The sequence below is a fragment of the Schistocerca nitens genome, chromosome 7 (assembly GCF_023898315.1).
Source record: "Schistocerca nitens isolate TAMUIC-IGC-003100 chromosome 7, iqSchNite1.1, whole genome shotgun sequence".
Taxonomy (NCBI): Eukaryota; Metazoa; Arthropoda; class Insecta; order Orthoptera; family Acrididae; genus Schistocerca; species Schistocerca nitens.
The window spans coordinates 358,782,656-358,798,649 of NC_064620.1; the positions used below are offsets into that span (position 1 = coordinate 358,782,656).

The 15,994-nt window shown below is 40.0% G+C and overlaps 1 protein-coding gene across 1 annotated transcript in view; it reads left to right on the top strand.

The window, feature by feature from the left end:
• LOC126195255 (probable cytochrome P450 6a13) overlaps positions 1-12,195 on the top strand; it is an 82,555-nt gene extending 70,360 nt beyond the window's left edge. The window contains exon 9 of the mRNA XM_049933781.1: positions 7,291-12,195. Within this exon, the coding sequence (XP_049789738.1) occupies positions 7,291-7,463 (173 nt within the window). The 3' untranslated portion in view covers positions 7,464-12,195. The remainder of the gene's footprint in view (positions 1-7,290) is intronic.
• Positions 12,196-15,994: the final 3,799 nt, after the last annotated feature.

The window sequence follows — 15,994 nt, forward strand, 5'->3', positions numbered from 1 at the left end:
CGAGCCTGCAGCACACGGTGTATGCAAAATTCTAAGCCTCCACAATGAGGTACGACTTCTTATACCTGGCCTGCGGTGATCACCGACTGATTTACTAGCTTTCTGTTGCTGACTTGTGTGGATAAATTTATTAGCTATTGTTTTAATAAATTTTTTGTGGGCTTTCCCGAGGAAAATTGCCAGTAAAATTTGGGAGATAGTATACTGCGTCAACCTTTTCACTTCAGAGTAGCACTTACACTCTAGGTACTTAGTTATTTTCTGAATGTATTGCCATCTCTGGCTTCCTCTACAGTTGTTACCCTCTAAGCTTCTTCTAGTACCATGGAAATTATTCCCTAATGTGTTTTAGCCTTCATAAAGACGTAAATTCGACGAAGAAAGGAGTTCATAAGTTTCTTCAGCTGAAAGGCTAACATCAAATAAATATCGAAAAAGAACGATAAAAGCCAAAGAGCTACCACGTTTTCGGCTTTTTCATTGCTACATTTCACCTGCCGCTGAAAATAGTGCCAGGTAATTTAATGAGCCAGTCAAGCCTGACAGCTGAGTGCACTAACCTCAATTAAAAATTAACCGTGCTTAAGTTGGCATTTAACCTAGTTCAGTGCAAACCTCTGGTGTATCGACTTCAATGAAAGTTAAACGAGGGTGTTGACCATGGTTAAATTTAACCCTGACTCATACCAAATTTTCGCGAGTTGAGCGTGTTTTTATAGGCATATGGTATTAAGATGGCAACACGTAACAGTGCATTGAGACAGACTCAAAGCATTGCGTACTGTACCCTGTACATAACATGGACCCAAAAAGTTTATTAATTTATGAATCAAACTTCCTGGAGTAGAATTAAATTGTGCCTCCACAGATGCCCACATTGACTATTTTCTCTAATAGAGGAACGACATGTCAATCAGATTTTCGCATTTTTTAAAAATTTATGGTACATGAAGCTCAAAACTCAAATACGAGTATATCTCGCCCAAAGCAGTTCGATGCAACTCCCAAAAATGCCCTAGCAAATCAGCTCCTAAGTTTTCCGGCCTTGTTTAAGATGCTACAATAAGGTAGCCGATTTTTTCAGCAAGTTGCGTGAATCTGTGGTAGTGTGCTTGCTTACTTGCTGCATGAGGAGGGGGGGGGGGGCAGATTCCGGTTGGTTTCAAGTTTTTAAACAAAGCATTAACAAAGCATTTTATTGAAGGCTAAAATACAAAAGGATAGAAAAATTTAATTTTTAGTTTTTTAATTATACAATCTTGATTAATAAAATTTTGTAAAAGATCGCTAGTTAAGCATTTTTGTTTGAAGTGAAAACGGAATTTTTGTATGCAGTATGTAGTTAGAAATAAGGAGATGTCCATTTTTGCATAAAAATGACAATGAAATGTGTTAATTAGCATATATTTGATGACTTTTATATTTAATTATGTAGTAATTCGAACCGAACGGAAAGAAACGAAGAACTTAATGAGCAAAACGAGACACTGTATATTTCTTGTGCCATACTGCATCTAACAGTTTTTTTATTTTCAAGAACTGATGCATTCGCACTGACCAATTAGAGAAGTATACTCATCTTCTACTTCGAAAAATTTGGTATTCGTCATTTATTATCCACTTCACGAACGGGACTAATAGCGAGGTAAAAGAACATTTCTGCTTGTTGATGAAAGAGAGAGCATATTACAATGACGTCACATTCACCTGCAATTGTCTAGAAAACTTATGTACGTAAGTGGAAGCATACAAATTCAAATTTCTATTAACATCTTTGCTTCTCAAAGGCGTCTTCCATTGAAGTATGCAGCGTAAACTGTGGTCAAATGTACGGTTATCTGACGACAGTTAGTTGACTTGCAATTAATGTTAGTGCACTGCAGAGACATTTTAAACGTATTTTAATTTTAACCGTGATCACAGGACCTTGGATGTCTTGGATGTCTTTTTACTGACGTTGGTGCTCATCCAATGTGTGCTTGCAGCCCTATAAACAAGGGTGTTGTCATCTTGGAAGATGGGAGTGTGCACAAAATACTCATCATGCAGACACATAAGGAAGGTCAACACTTGGTAAACAAGAGTGTCGAAATAAACATCCATTTTCACGCTAACAGTAAACGAAACAAATGATCATCACATAACTATAACACGACGTGAAAAGGCGGTAGAAACTTTTTTCTTTGCTGATAAATTATATGAAATCCCTGTGTAACAGAAAAAAAACAATAGTAAAAGAAATAACTGTTGTAACTCTTCATAAACAATGGAATAATGAAAACCTCAAGTAATACGCTAAGTAACGTGACTCACAGCGATTCTCAGTCTCAAATGGACGATAAACAGAAAACAATGTAGAAAACGCTTCGTCGTTTTCAGACGACAAGCTGTAGAATAAACTACCGGCATACACAACTTATAACGTCATATGAAATATGCGATCAAAAATATAACCATACAGTTTTCGAGTTAGTATCATAGACCTAAATCTTTCAGCATAGTGCAAGTGTACAACATATTATGTCTCAATTGCGTGACATGTTTCTTTAACTTTAAATATAAACTAACGAAATATACTGGTCGCCTAATTATCACTTCTTTGTAAGTAGCTGTTAATCGAAAAGCTCATATAACCTACGCAAGAGATTTACATGTTATAAAAAATTTTGAGAAAGAAAATAAACGTAAATAAATTCCTACGAAGATAGCACATAAAATGTTGGAACATGCCTGGACAATAACAGATCGAAAAAAAGAAAGAAATGCCGTCTTGAAAGAGTTGGAATTTCTCTCCAGTTGAATACAAACGTTTAGCAGATCTCTTGTATTGTTTACCTTCTTCTTCTTCCGGATTTTACAGCCCTTGATGGGTCTTGGCCTGCTCTAGTACATCATTCTATTCGTCCCCGTCCAGTGTCTTGGGTTTCACACTATGACATGAATAATTTTTAAATTTTCTTGTATGTCATGCAAGTATGGAAGTCTTGGTCTTCCCTGCTTCTTCGTGTGATTCGGTTTTGCAGCTGTGCTATTTTTATTGGGTTCTCATGTTCCTTTCGAAAAACGTGAACGACCCACTTCAGGCGGTTTATTTTAATAAACTTCGTTATTTCAAGCTCTTTATATAATCTGTACAGTTCGACGTTATATCTTCTACTGCATGCTCCATCTTTATTAGTCGCTCCATATACTTTGCGTGACACCTTTCGTTCGAAACATTCTGTTAGCTCTTCTCACTGTTGTGTCAGTGTCCGTGTTTTTGACCCATATGTTAACACTGGACGTATTAAGGTTTTATGCAGCTGACAATTTGTTTTTCTGGGCATATTTCTGTACTTAAGTTGTGGGGCCAGCTCATAACAGCATTTATTAACTTGGTGGATGACCACTTTATTTTCATACTAACACCATTCTGTGATGTTATCACAGTTTCCAGAAAGACAAATTCACTAACAGATTGTATTTATGCCTGGTCAATTTGTGACACTGTATTTAGTCCTGGTCGTATTATTCGCATGTAGCCTATTTGGTTTTATTGATGTTCAGCTTCCAGTCCTATATCTACTGCTGTTGCCACCAGATCCCTATGTGTTTCTTTAGCAGCTAGTACCGCTCTTGCAACAATATTCACATCATCTGCATAGGCCAGAAAGTGCACCATCCTATCGTATATTGTGCCCGTTATGTTGATTTGAGCTGTCTTTATTACCTCGGCTAGTGCTACGATAAAAGCCACACATGAGAGTGCATCCCATTGCCTCAGATCACAGTTAGTTTCAAAACTTGATGTTAAGTTTCCTTGGATCTGTACTTAACGTACTACTTTCTTTATAGTAACACTTACTAAGCGTTTTGGATGTTATGGTATAGCCAACTCGTTTACGGCTTCAATAACGTTATACCTTTTTGTGGTGTCACACGCTGCTTTAAAATCAACAAATATGTGATGTGTTTTTATATTGTATTCCTTTGTTCTTTCTGATATCTCTCTCAGGGTGAATATTTGGTCAACAGTTGATTTGCCAGACGTAAGGCAATATCTCCCAACTGCGTTTTCTGCAAAAGTTTTTACTCGGGTTCAAAGCAGGGAGAAGAGTGTTTTACATGCCGCGTTCAATAATGTAACTCTCCTATAGCTTTACGTTTCAGGAAGCCCCTTTCTTATGTACAGCAAAACTTTAATCCAGTATTCCAATCATGTGGGATGACTTTTTGCTTCCATATAATCGAGCTGAGGGCGCACATGGATCTAACTAGATGTTCTCCACCACACTTAATAAGCTCAGCTGGCAGATTGTCATTGCCACGTGACATATTGTTGGCTAGTTTCTGTATAGCTAACCGAATCTCTTGCATAGAGGGCATATCATTTTCCTCTTCTTCCACTTTTTTGTTTTCGGTTAGCTTCATTGCATCAGCATTTCCTGAGTATAATAACTCTTGAAGTATTTTTTCCTGTGATGCTATTAGTTTACCATCCTTTCCTCTACATTGTACTGTTTTGGTTGAAATTCCTTTCTAAGATTATTGGCCAGTCTGTACAAATTTGCTACTTTCATTAGCGTTATTCAGTGATTCATTGTCCTGCAACTGTCTTCCGATAACGCTTTCCTTTTTTGCTTTCAGAATCCGCTTTTCTGCACGCCATTTTTCTCTATAGTCATTCACCATCATTCTTGGTCTTCTGGCCTGCATATTTTTATATGCTTCATTCTTTGTTCTTTTGCCTCCTCACACTCTTATTCATCATACCATCATACCAATCATTCCCCCTTTCTTCACGTATAAAATATCGTTGGACATTGCTTTAAATCCTATTACTAGTTGTTCATTGCTCTGACTGACTATAAATGCCGCTCCAAATATGTGTTCTCTATTGTGTCCGCTGCAGTACAAAGTACATTGTTATTTTTCGAAGGCACCCTGTCTATTCCATCTTACCTCTTGCGAGGCCATGGTATCCAGCTTGTATGTTTTAACTATTCCAGTCAGACTTCCAAGGGCTCAAATTCTATGTAATGTCTGTAAATCCCATGATCAAATTGTTATGTCCCTTGTTGCTGTGCCATGTCTTTGCATTAGGGTCGGTCCAGCTGCATTTTCTTGAGCTTTCATAATAAGACTTCTTCCTGGGTACGGGCTGTCATTTCATAACCGAAGCCCTGTTTTACTCTGATCCTGTTTCCCACTGGAGTTGGGTACCCAACCTTCTACAGGTTTGGTTAGGTTCCTGGCGTTCACGAACTTGGAGGTGAGGGACAGAATTAAGTAGGAAGGCTGACCTTCACTAGCTTGAAGTCATGTTTTACGCATCACTACCCCATTTTAAACACATATAATTTTCCAATACGACTTTTTATAGATATAGTGCGCCCAAGAAGTGTCTACGTTCCGTTTGCTATCTGTTGTTGTTACACTAACCAAATAAAAAACGATATATATCTGGCAGTACAAGTCTTCTGTTACACGTTCATCTCATAACAAACTCGTTTATAGAGACCAGTTGTATTATGTGGAAAAGAAGGACTATTTTTGTCTCTGTTTCAGGCAAAACAATGGATCATTAACATAGAGCAAGGACATTAGTGGATACATTAGGCATCCAGGGAACAGCTATTGTACCGAGTGATCAAAAAGTCAGTATACATTTGAAATAAACCAGGGAATAATGTAGATAGAGACGTAACAATTGACAGACATGCTTGGAATGACATTGGGTTTTATTAGAACAAAAAGAAAAACAAAGTTCACAAAATGTCCGACAGATGGCGCTGGACAGCAAAACGTCAGTGTCCGCACATGACAATCGTGTATAAAAGGAGCTGCAATGAGAGAGAGAATCCGATGCGCCAGCAGTCGCAGCATGTTGACGTTACCTGAAAAGGCGCTTTTAATGAAGCTGTATTATCAGAATGGGGAATGTGCTAATTCAGCGTTACGATCCTGTCGCCATAGGAAGGGGATTCGAACAAAAATGCAGCCATGGCGAGAATGATTTCGAAGTTCGAAGCCACGGGTTGTTTAGACGATAGACCCCGTAGTGGCCGACCCAGCACAAGGCGTAATGCTGCCGAGATAGTTCAGGAAGAAATGGAGACTGTAGCGGGTTCGTCTATGCACGGGGAAGTCAGCGCTCGTGCAGTCGCACGTCGCACCGGCATTCCACACACTACTGTTTGATTGGCACTTAGGCGTGCACTCCGATACTATCCGTACAAAATCCATCGGCATCATGAACTACTGTTACCTGGCGATTTAGTGAAGCGGAGGGCATTTGCGGTGTGGGCATTTCAAAAGATGGCGGAAGATGACGATTGGTTGAGTAACGTGTTGTGGACCGACGAGGCTCATTTCACGCTCCGAGGGTATGTCAACGCCCACAACTGCAGAATTTGGGCTACCGAAAATCCTAGAACTGTCGTGAAAACTCCATTGCACGACGAGAAAGACACTGTATGGGTTGCATTTATCACATCTACCATTATCGGGCCATTTCTTCTCCGAGGAAATGCGTGAGTCTGGTTTTGTAACTGCTACCGTGACGGGTGAGAGGTACGCCGATATGTTACAGAATCGCATCATCCCCAGCCTGGCTGATAAACACCTGCTGGAACGTACGATGTTTATGCAGGATGGCGCTCCACCCCGTACTGCTAGAGACGTGAAAGATCTCTTGCGCACGTCGTTTGGTGACGATCGTGTGCTCAGCCGCCACTTTCGTCATGCTTGGCCTCCCAGGTCCTCAGACCTCAGTCCGTGCGATTATTGGCTTTGGGATTACCCGAAGTCGCAAGTGTATCGTGATCGACTGAAATCTCTAGGGATGCTGAAAGACAATATCCGACGCCAATGCCTCACCATAACTCCGGACAAGCTTTACAGTGCTGTTCACAACATTATTCCTCGACTACAGCTATTGTTGAGGAATGATGGTGGACATATTGAGCATTTCCTGTAAAGAACATCATCTTTGCTTTGTCTTACTTTGTTATGCTAATTATTGCTATTCAGATCAGATGAAGCGCCATCTGTCGGACATTATTTGAACTTTTGTATTTTTTTTTGTTCTAATAAAACCCCGTGTCATTCCAAGCATGTGTGTCAATTTGTACCTCTCTATCTACATTATACCGTGATTTATTCAGTTTTCAAATTTATACTGACTTTTTGATCACGCGGTATTTCTTCTGCGTGTAGAGGATGTGACGTTTCCATTTAAATTGCTCTAATAGCCTAGGGTAACTTCCTGTGTTCTCCAAATAAGGCAGTGTATCTGTATGTGTGTTGCAGGGATGCGGTTCGCGCTGTCGCTGGTGAAAGTTGCGGTGGCAGGTGTGGTGCGCCGGTTCGAGCTGCGGCCATGCCCACACACAGTGCTGCCGGTGGCGCTCAGCCCCCACCACCACACACTCACTGCTGCCCACGGGCTTCGCGTCACCATCCTGCCCAGGCACGAGACGTGACTACTATTTGCTGTACTGCAGCACCGTGTCGGCACCTTACATCACCTGCTGCTTATGGATGCAGACGATACCGCCCAGTCACAAAAAGTGATGGCAGCTTGTTTTGCAGTTGGACTGTGGTGGATATCTAGATCGTTACGCACTTGTAACTGCACCCAGACTGCCTCTCGATACTCTTGATAGCCACAGCAAGTGGTTAGATGCCATTGTTCCAGTTCATTGTGGTGAGACTCATTAACGCTTTTGTCTGCTGCTGCACATGGACTTGAAAAGTTGTCACAACGTATCTCACCATGTTAACTAGCTCATGCTGTATTATTCGTGAGTGGTCTACAACACCGCACAAAGTTGTTTGTTGGCTTCTTATGCAGTCATAAAAGTATGATATATGTTCCTAACCTCGCCTATAGCTTATGGAGAGATTGTCTAAAGAAGGAAAAAGTTACCGTATACAGAGTGCTTGAAAAGAAAAGTGTCACATATTATTACAGGAAGTGCTGTTGATCACAACTAGAAAAAAAGTTCCCATAACTAGATGCTCAGAAACCAACACCTGTTGTGATATGGGCCAGTCTGTCCTCTCACTCCCATCTGTCTGTTACACAGAAGCAGATGCTGTGGCCATCAGCATGTGGCTACCATGCGTTCTGACACATCCTTCAGCACTTATTCGCAATGAATCATGCACTATTACAAAAACACTTACCTCAATTCAGACTGCATCACATGCATCAGTCACATGCTCCTATAATCTATACACACTGCCGATGGATTTAGCATTCACCAGTGCCTTTAAAAGTCTCTATAGCCAGAAATCCAACGGACTCAGATCTAGTGAAGAGGGAGACCACACTATCGGACCTCCTTGACCAGTCTGCTGCCTATCAAATGTTGCTGTTATGTACTGTCACATGATCTGTAGAAAACAGAGTGGCGCCGCATCGTCCATAATCCACAGTTGTTGTCTTTCTAATCTCCCACAGCGCAGGTAATATCGATGGTGCACCTGTTGATCTCTTTGATAACATGTATGGCCCTATGAATCTGTCATTCACAATTCATTTCCATAGATTGATACTGAAGTGACTCTGATGGCCTCACCTCTATAAGTGCTCGAGGATTTGCATCTGCTCACATGTGTGTATTGTAGTAAATTACAATGCCATCACTTGTAAACGATGGGGCACCTCCCTATTTTCTACAGATTTGCGACATTAGGTCACAGCAATGTTTCATGGGTGACTGATTGGTCGAAGAGGTCCGATGCCAAGGCCTCTCCATCCGCTGGACCAGATTTCTGACTACAGGCACAGTGAAAGGCATCGTAGTACACTCAACTCTTCAACACAGTGTGTGTGATACAGGAGCATGTGATCAATGCATATGACGCAGTCCAAACGAAGCCATGAGTATTTGAACAAGTGCATGATTCGCTGCAAGTAAATACTGAAGGGTGTGTCAGACAGATGGGAGTGAGACGACAGACTGGTCCATATCTCAACAGGCATTGGTTTCTTGACCTATAATTATGGGAACTTTTCTTCTAGTTTTGATCAATACTACATTATGTTGGAATATGTTTCACTTTTTTAAATACCCTGTTTACAATTGGACAAAACGAGTGAAACACACTGAAGTTATTACAAAAGTAAGTGTTTACTTTAGTCATGATTGATTGTGATCCAAATCAACAGTTGCAGAATAATGTAACTCTATTACTGATGAATAAGAGTAATCTTGTTTCAGCATCTGATGTTATTTAATATCTTCTTTTGGTCAAAATTTATATCAGATATGTGTGTATGAGTATTACCCATCACATTACTTCTATCTTGGTCCTCAATTCATTGGTACCGTTTCATGCTGGGTACTGTTAAGGCTAGGTGACAATGGAAACAGTAATTCCAAGGAAGACGGGAGGCACTGTATCTGCCACATAGTGGAAAAGGATTTATTGTACCACAGAAGAGGCGGCTAGGCACCGCTGTATTGAAATGTATGCTTAGAGCTGTGCTCATCAACTTCCGATACTTAAGAGACCACAATTACATTGGAGCCATATTTCTGTCAATCCGATTCAGTGTAGATCGAAGATCGAATGACGTCAGAAGGAATAAAAAGACACCCAGACTAAAATGTAACTGCCTACACAGGAAGCGGAAACCCTACCCAACAACATCTTATCAGACCGACAAGTTTCGCGACCAGACATGTTTGTTTCCAGTCATATCTCGGAGCCCAACAGCATGTAATGATAACAGATACTATTCTAGTTCATACACAGTTAACTACTAACAGTCATTTATTAATAACACCAATATTAGGGTGAAAATATAGCCTAGTTAGCATAGCGTGAATTGTTATTTCTTTTAAAGTAAGAGCTACACAGGCATTTCTCTGTAACAGAAACAAATTTCTAAATCTTATACCACTCTTAAATATTAAGAGAAGTAATAATTCATTTTCACTGAGGGTAATATCTGATATCTTCAAAAACAATTATTGTTGTCCTTATACATATAAGATGGATCACAGTTTATAGTGACACTTGACACTGTGAAAGTATATGATAAGAGAAACGAATGTCTTACAATAAACATGGGTCCGTAAGAAGTTATTTAGGAGATAACTAACCTTTTCCCAATGGTTTTTCCCGTTTGTAAGTTTGACACGTGTGGAACACATCTTCTCCTCCCCTCTCTGTGAGTGCCTTGTCCGCCCTTTGTCTGTCCAACTCATCTTCCCACCTGTATCTGTCTATCTCCTTCTCCCCATTCTCTCTGTTTCCTCATCTCCGTTCTAGGCGCTTCAGTCCGTAACCGTGCGACTGATACAATCGCAGGTTCGAATCCTGCCTCGGGCATGTATGTGTGTGATGTCCTTAGGTTAGTTAGGTTGAAGTAGTTCTAAGTTCTAGGGGCTGATGACGTCAGATGTTAAGTCCCATAGTGCTCAGAGCCACTTGAACCATTTTTGAATCCTCATCTCCTCCTCCCCCTCTGTCAATTTCCTCCATCTCCTCTCTGACCATATCTTCCCCCCTTCCCTCTGACTGTATCCATCTGCCCCTTCCTTTCCATTCTGCCTTCCTTTCCACATTCCCACTGCCCTTCTATTCCTACCATCTGCCTACTGCCCCTCGATATCTTCTACCTGCATCATGCATCTCTTCCTCCTCCTCTCTCTTGCTCTGCCTATTTCCTCCTCCTCTCACTGTCCATCCACTCCTCTGTCCATCACTACTGGTCTACAGCTATGCTTATCAGAATAAAGCTGGTCGACACTACTCGCACAATACGCTTGTCATGCAGGTATGGTTACGCACCAGGTGTTTGAAAGTCATTTATTTGCTCCTGAGACACAGGACGCCAAGAAAAGCAAGTCGATAACGCAGACCAACACAACACACCTGTCATGGAGAGCAACATACATGTTGGGGCCTGGAAAAGCATTTCTTGCCACTTGCAAACCATGTTTATTTGGCAGGCCAATACTGTTCCCACACAACATGCTTGTCTCGCAGGGCAGCCTATACCTCAAGGACTGGAGAAACAGCTTTTACTCATATCTCCACTCCTATTTGGAGATTGTAAGCCCATAGCGCTGATACTTGTGAGGCCTGCTGTTTCTGTGCCACATGTGGTTGAAATTGATCCAGAGGTTTGCGAGGAGTACCAGACATATATGTGGATGTACTCTGATTTATACTCTGTATAACAGATTATGAATGTGTGTTTATGAACTGCCATTAACGTCTGTGCAAGATGTTGTCCTAGTTAGTAGAATTGTATCTGAAATGTAAACTTTCTGATTAAGTAGCTGCCTAACTGGGCTCAAAATTCACCTATTTGCCTACCTTGCCCTGTGCGACACTGGGGAATGTGGCACATGCATGATGGGGAACAGGAATATTTTGTTGCTGTTATAAGATGGCATCTAACATGCAACCACGGTCCGAGACAGATGTGTCAAACAAAGCTTGTCCTTTGGCCTCCAAGGTCATCTGACCTGAATCTTTTGGATTTTTCTGTATGGGTTTTCTCAAAAGTGAAGTGTATAGAACTCCCGCTGATATAGCTGTGAAACTGGAACAGCGAATTGTAAAATGCTGTTAAGAGTTATGATACGACGTGGGTATGTTTTAAGGATTTTGCTGCTCGCAATAGAGATGAGTGCAGTATTGCTTACAAATGTGAGGATGACATGTGGAATACATTTTTTAACGGGCACAAATGCAGAGTAAATTGTGTCAAGTAACACGCTGTAGTAGTATTGTATTTATTGTTAAGGTAGCACTAGAGCGAAATTTGCAGCCAATTAGATGAGGATATCAGCGAGAAATTAAATTTATGTAACAAGTTTGTACTATTAGGACAATATTTCACAGTGGCAGCTTGTAACAACACATTCTCAATGAACTTGCAAAACGGCTCATTTACTCGAACGTTTTTGCTTCTGTGAGTGTTGTCATATACTTTCACCCATGTCTGCTTTCGCTACTTATTATTTTTCCCTCTATATAAAACTTTTGCACTTGGACTCTTTTTGCGCACATTTCACTTTGGCGCCTCCAGCAGCCACTTGTGTTGCTTGGCCCTTAAACCTGCCCTAATCGGTCATATTATTTGTTAATTAGTTAGTTAGTTTCATGTTACAATGGATTATTTGCATGATGAATCATAATGAAGTGGAACAAGGAATTTTACATTCAAATTGCAGATTAATTTGTAAATATGGCTACATGCTGAATATTTATAAATTTTTTTAGATATACAGATGTGAGTTAGCAATTACTGTCGTACACCTTTTATACATTACAATAAAAGAAATTATTCTATGAAATAGAAGGCGTTGTCAAGGAGAAACTTTTTCAGTTTGTTTTCAATTTTACTTTGTTGTTTGAAAGACATTTTATATCACTGGCTTAGTTAACAAAGATTTTAGTTACAGCATTCTGTATCCTTTTTGTGCTACAGACAACCTTCAGGAATGTAGTAATGAATGCCTTTTTCCTTCTGGTATTGTAATTATATACATCATTGTTCCTTTTGAACTACAGTGGATTATTTACAACACACTTCATGAGAGAGTAAACGTATTGTGAAGCAGTAATCAGAATGCCGCACTCCTTAAACAGATGTCTACAAGATGATCGTGGGTGAGCACTACATATTATTCTTACAGAACGTTTTCGACCAATGAAGACATGCTCTCTTCAGTGTAAGTTATTCCAGAACGATGTTCCGTATGATATTACTGAATGAAAATATGTCAACATCCTGATTTGTGTGTCCCCAAGATATGCGATGATTCTAAGTACAAACGTGGCTGAACTACGTTGTTTTAGGAGCTCCAAAATGTGCTCTTTCCAGTTTCAATTCACATTAATACGGAAATCTAAGAATTTTCAAGTTTCCTCCTATTTGCTATTACATCACTATGTGTTGATGTAATAAGCCTAAATGTGCAGAACTGAATATTCATGTATTTTTAAAATTGAGGGTGAGATGATTCACAGAAAACCAGTCAGTTATACTTTTAAAAACGTTGTTTACCATTACTTCTGTTTCTGTATGTGTGCCTTCGTTGATTACAATGGTAAATCTACTTCTTGTATATCAAACAGAAGATCGTTTGAATAGGTGAGGAACAATAGTGGACCTAAGACTGAACTGTGGGGAACCCCATACATGATTTCTCCCCAGTTAGAATAATTTGCCTTCAAAAATGTGATCGAAAGTTTCTGTAGCCCTTGAATTTATCTCGGTAATTTTGTAAAGGCTTGCAGATTCCACAAAACTCTCCTACAGATCTTCATTAAACTGGTGCACCCACTCCTTCTTCTAAGTATCTCATCTAGGAGAACGTTCTTTTCCAGCAGAAACCAACACAAAAAACGACCACAGGGTACATAATCATTGTAAATCAGAGCGGGAGAAATATGGATAAAATATAGGTACTCACGATGGACGGCGTCGAACAACATTGGGTCGCCTAACTGGTCTGCATCGGACTGGATCGGGTCGGATCGGGAGAAATAGGGGTCAACGTAGATGTAGCCTTAGTAACTGCCGCTGGAACCATCTAATGAGGTGCGACACGCGTTGCTGGCGGCGCCTTATCCGCTGTGTTCCACGTGGTGATTATTGCACTGTTTGATATTTAACGATACGTATGGCCAAGGCATCCGTCATTGAACTACAAAATTAAATGTAGCTATGACAATGTTAATTAGAAACTATCGTCTTTCATGTTTCCAGTAAATTTTTTGCAACTTTACATCTGGTCCCAGGACTTCGGCCTTGCTACCGTTGTGTTTTCTTCTACAACGCCAACTCTCGCCTCAAGTGGGGGAGGGCTAACCACTTTCTTTTTCTTTGGGTCGCCCTTCATCAGCGTGTTGTTTTTATAAGCCTATCACCCCTCAGGTGCTATTTGAAACAGAATCCTCGCCGCTACAGATCCTGCAATATTTACTATCGTTTTCTGTAGTTAGAAAAATCCTTGGCAAATTTTTCTGATTTTGTGATAATTTTTCTTCCTTAGACTTCGTTATTACACCTTGTCGAAAGACAATATGGCACCACATAGGCCACTAAAGCCAGCGGTACAACACAATCAAAATCTTGCTCGTACCAACTTACTACTATTCATTGTGTCTCATGGAAACTCACAGTGTTCAGTTTCCTCTTTAAAATTACCTTTTCAGTGCAATTACTTTGAGTTTCAACATTACAATCTAAATAATTAACACTCTTGACAATATGTTTCATGAATGACAATAACTACTAAATTGAATATTTTATTATTGGTAATGACAGTATGAATATTCTACTTCTCATGGATATTGTCATTTACATTCACATTACTTGAATTTTGCTGTTAATGTATGACCCTTACATATAATTAAGACTTCACTCACCTGCAGTTGTCACTGTCCAGTGGTCAATACGGGTCTGGCTTAAAGTTGAGCTAAGCATCTGACAATTCTGTTGTATCCAGTAAATAGTACTTGAATCATGAAATTCTATTACCATATTGACATACGCTAAAGGTGATACGGAAGCTTCCAGTATAAATAATTCAGCCACAACAAAGGCACTAGTTTGCGTATTTTTTTTTAAATAACCATAAGTTATGACCAAACAAAATTTACATTATGACAAAACTTTGAGGCCTTTCACTACACTATCAGTGACGTGGGCGGTCCATTGCTATATAGTCTTGGCGCATTATAGTGCTTTTGTCGAAATCTGGAATAGTGGAAGCTTACTGCTTCGGGATGAATACTTCGGCCCTGAGGCTGAATTCCTCTTGCATCAGTCAGGGCCTTCGTACTTGAAATCCCATGTCAGTAACCATTCATTGTGGTAGAGACATATAGCCTCAATTTCGCACACTTCCAGGAGGATTACCAACATGTGTTTCAAATACTAAAGTACTCATCACTGAGAACATACTGTCTCACACTGTCGATTTAAATGCAGCCTTGCTGATTTTGAATACAGTACTGCATACTCTTGAGCATTGTCCTCACACATCTACAGCGTATTAAATATATTTAAAATCTTCTTCTGCCCACTCCATGACGTTGTGAGAGCTGCGTTCGTCTCGACTTTTTCCTGTGCTTTCTTTTACCTTAATTAGTCGTTTCTGTTGTGAATCTCATTTCCTCTATAGCGCTCCTATGTTTTTGTGTGGATGGCATGCCGGTAGTCTGCAAAAAGTGTGCGCAGAGCTTCGGGACTGGTCAACGATTTTGTTTTGTGATTTTTCACGCGCATATTTAAGCGTTAGTGACTTTTCTTTGAGGACTCACAAGTCTCGTGGAATATTTTTTTTAATATTGCTCTTGAACTTATTTGATGTGGTGAACAGTTATTGAATAAATGTACGGAACACTTTAGCACTTACCTTTTCATTCTCTTCCCATTTCATGACTTAAATTTGGTTTCGATGTCATCTTGCTTGTATGTATCAATATCAATTTCATAACACAGATCGGTGAGCTACATGGATTATAAGTGGTTGCACAGATTCAGATGTGGAATTATAGCAAAGCATATTGACTTAGTTTACGAATGGACTGTGTATTGAACATTACATGTTAGATGCTCACTATAGACAGCCTCACAACATATATAGCAAATGTGCTAGTTAACCAATCATCGACTGATTGGAATTTGGGTGCGACGTCTATATAACGACGCGCGTAGTTTACAAATAAGAAAACGGGAAAATACTCAACTCTCACACTTCAGATACTGGCATGAAACTCGGTTAATGTAAAACACACACAGATACGTTAGGCAGTGAAATTATGTTGATTAATTATTAGCTGTAGATTCAGAAATCGACAAAATTTATGGATACTATTTTGTGAAGTAGAGGTTTCCAAAGCCCACCAAGAACTGACTGGTGATGATGCTGATGATGTTTGGTTTGTGGGGCGCTCAACTGCGCAGTCATCAGCGCCCATACAAAGTCCCAATGTTTACACAGTCCAGTTTTTACACAATCCAATCTAGCCA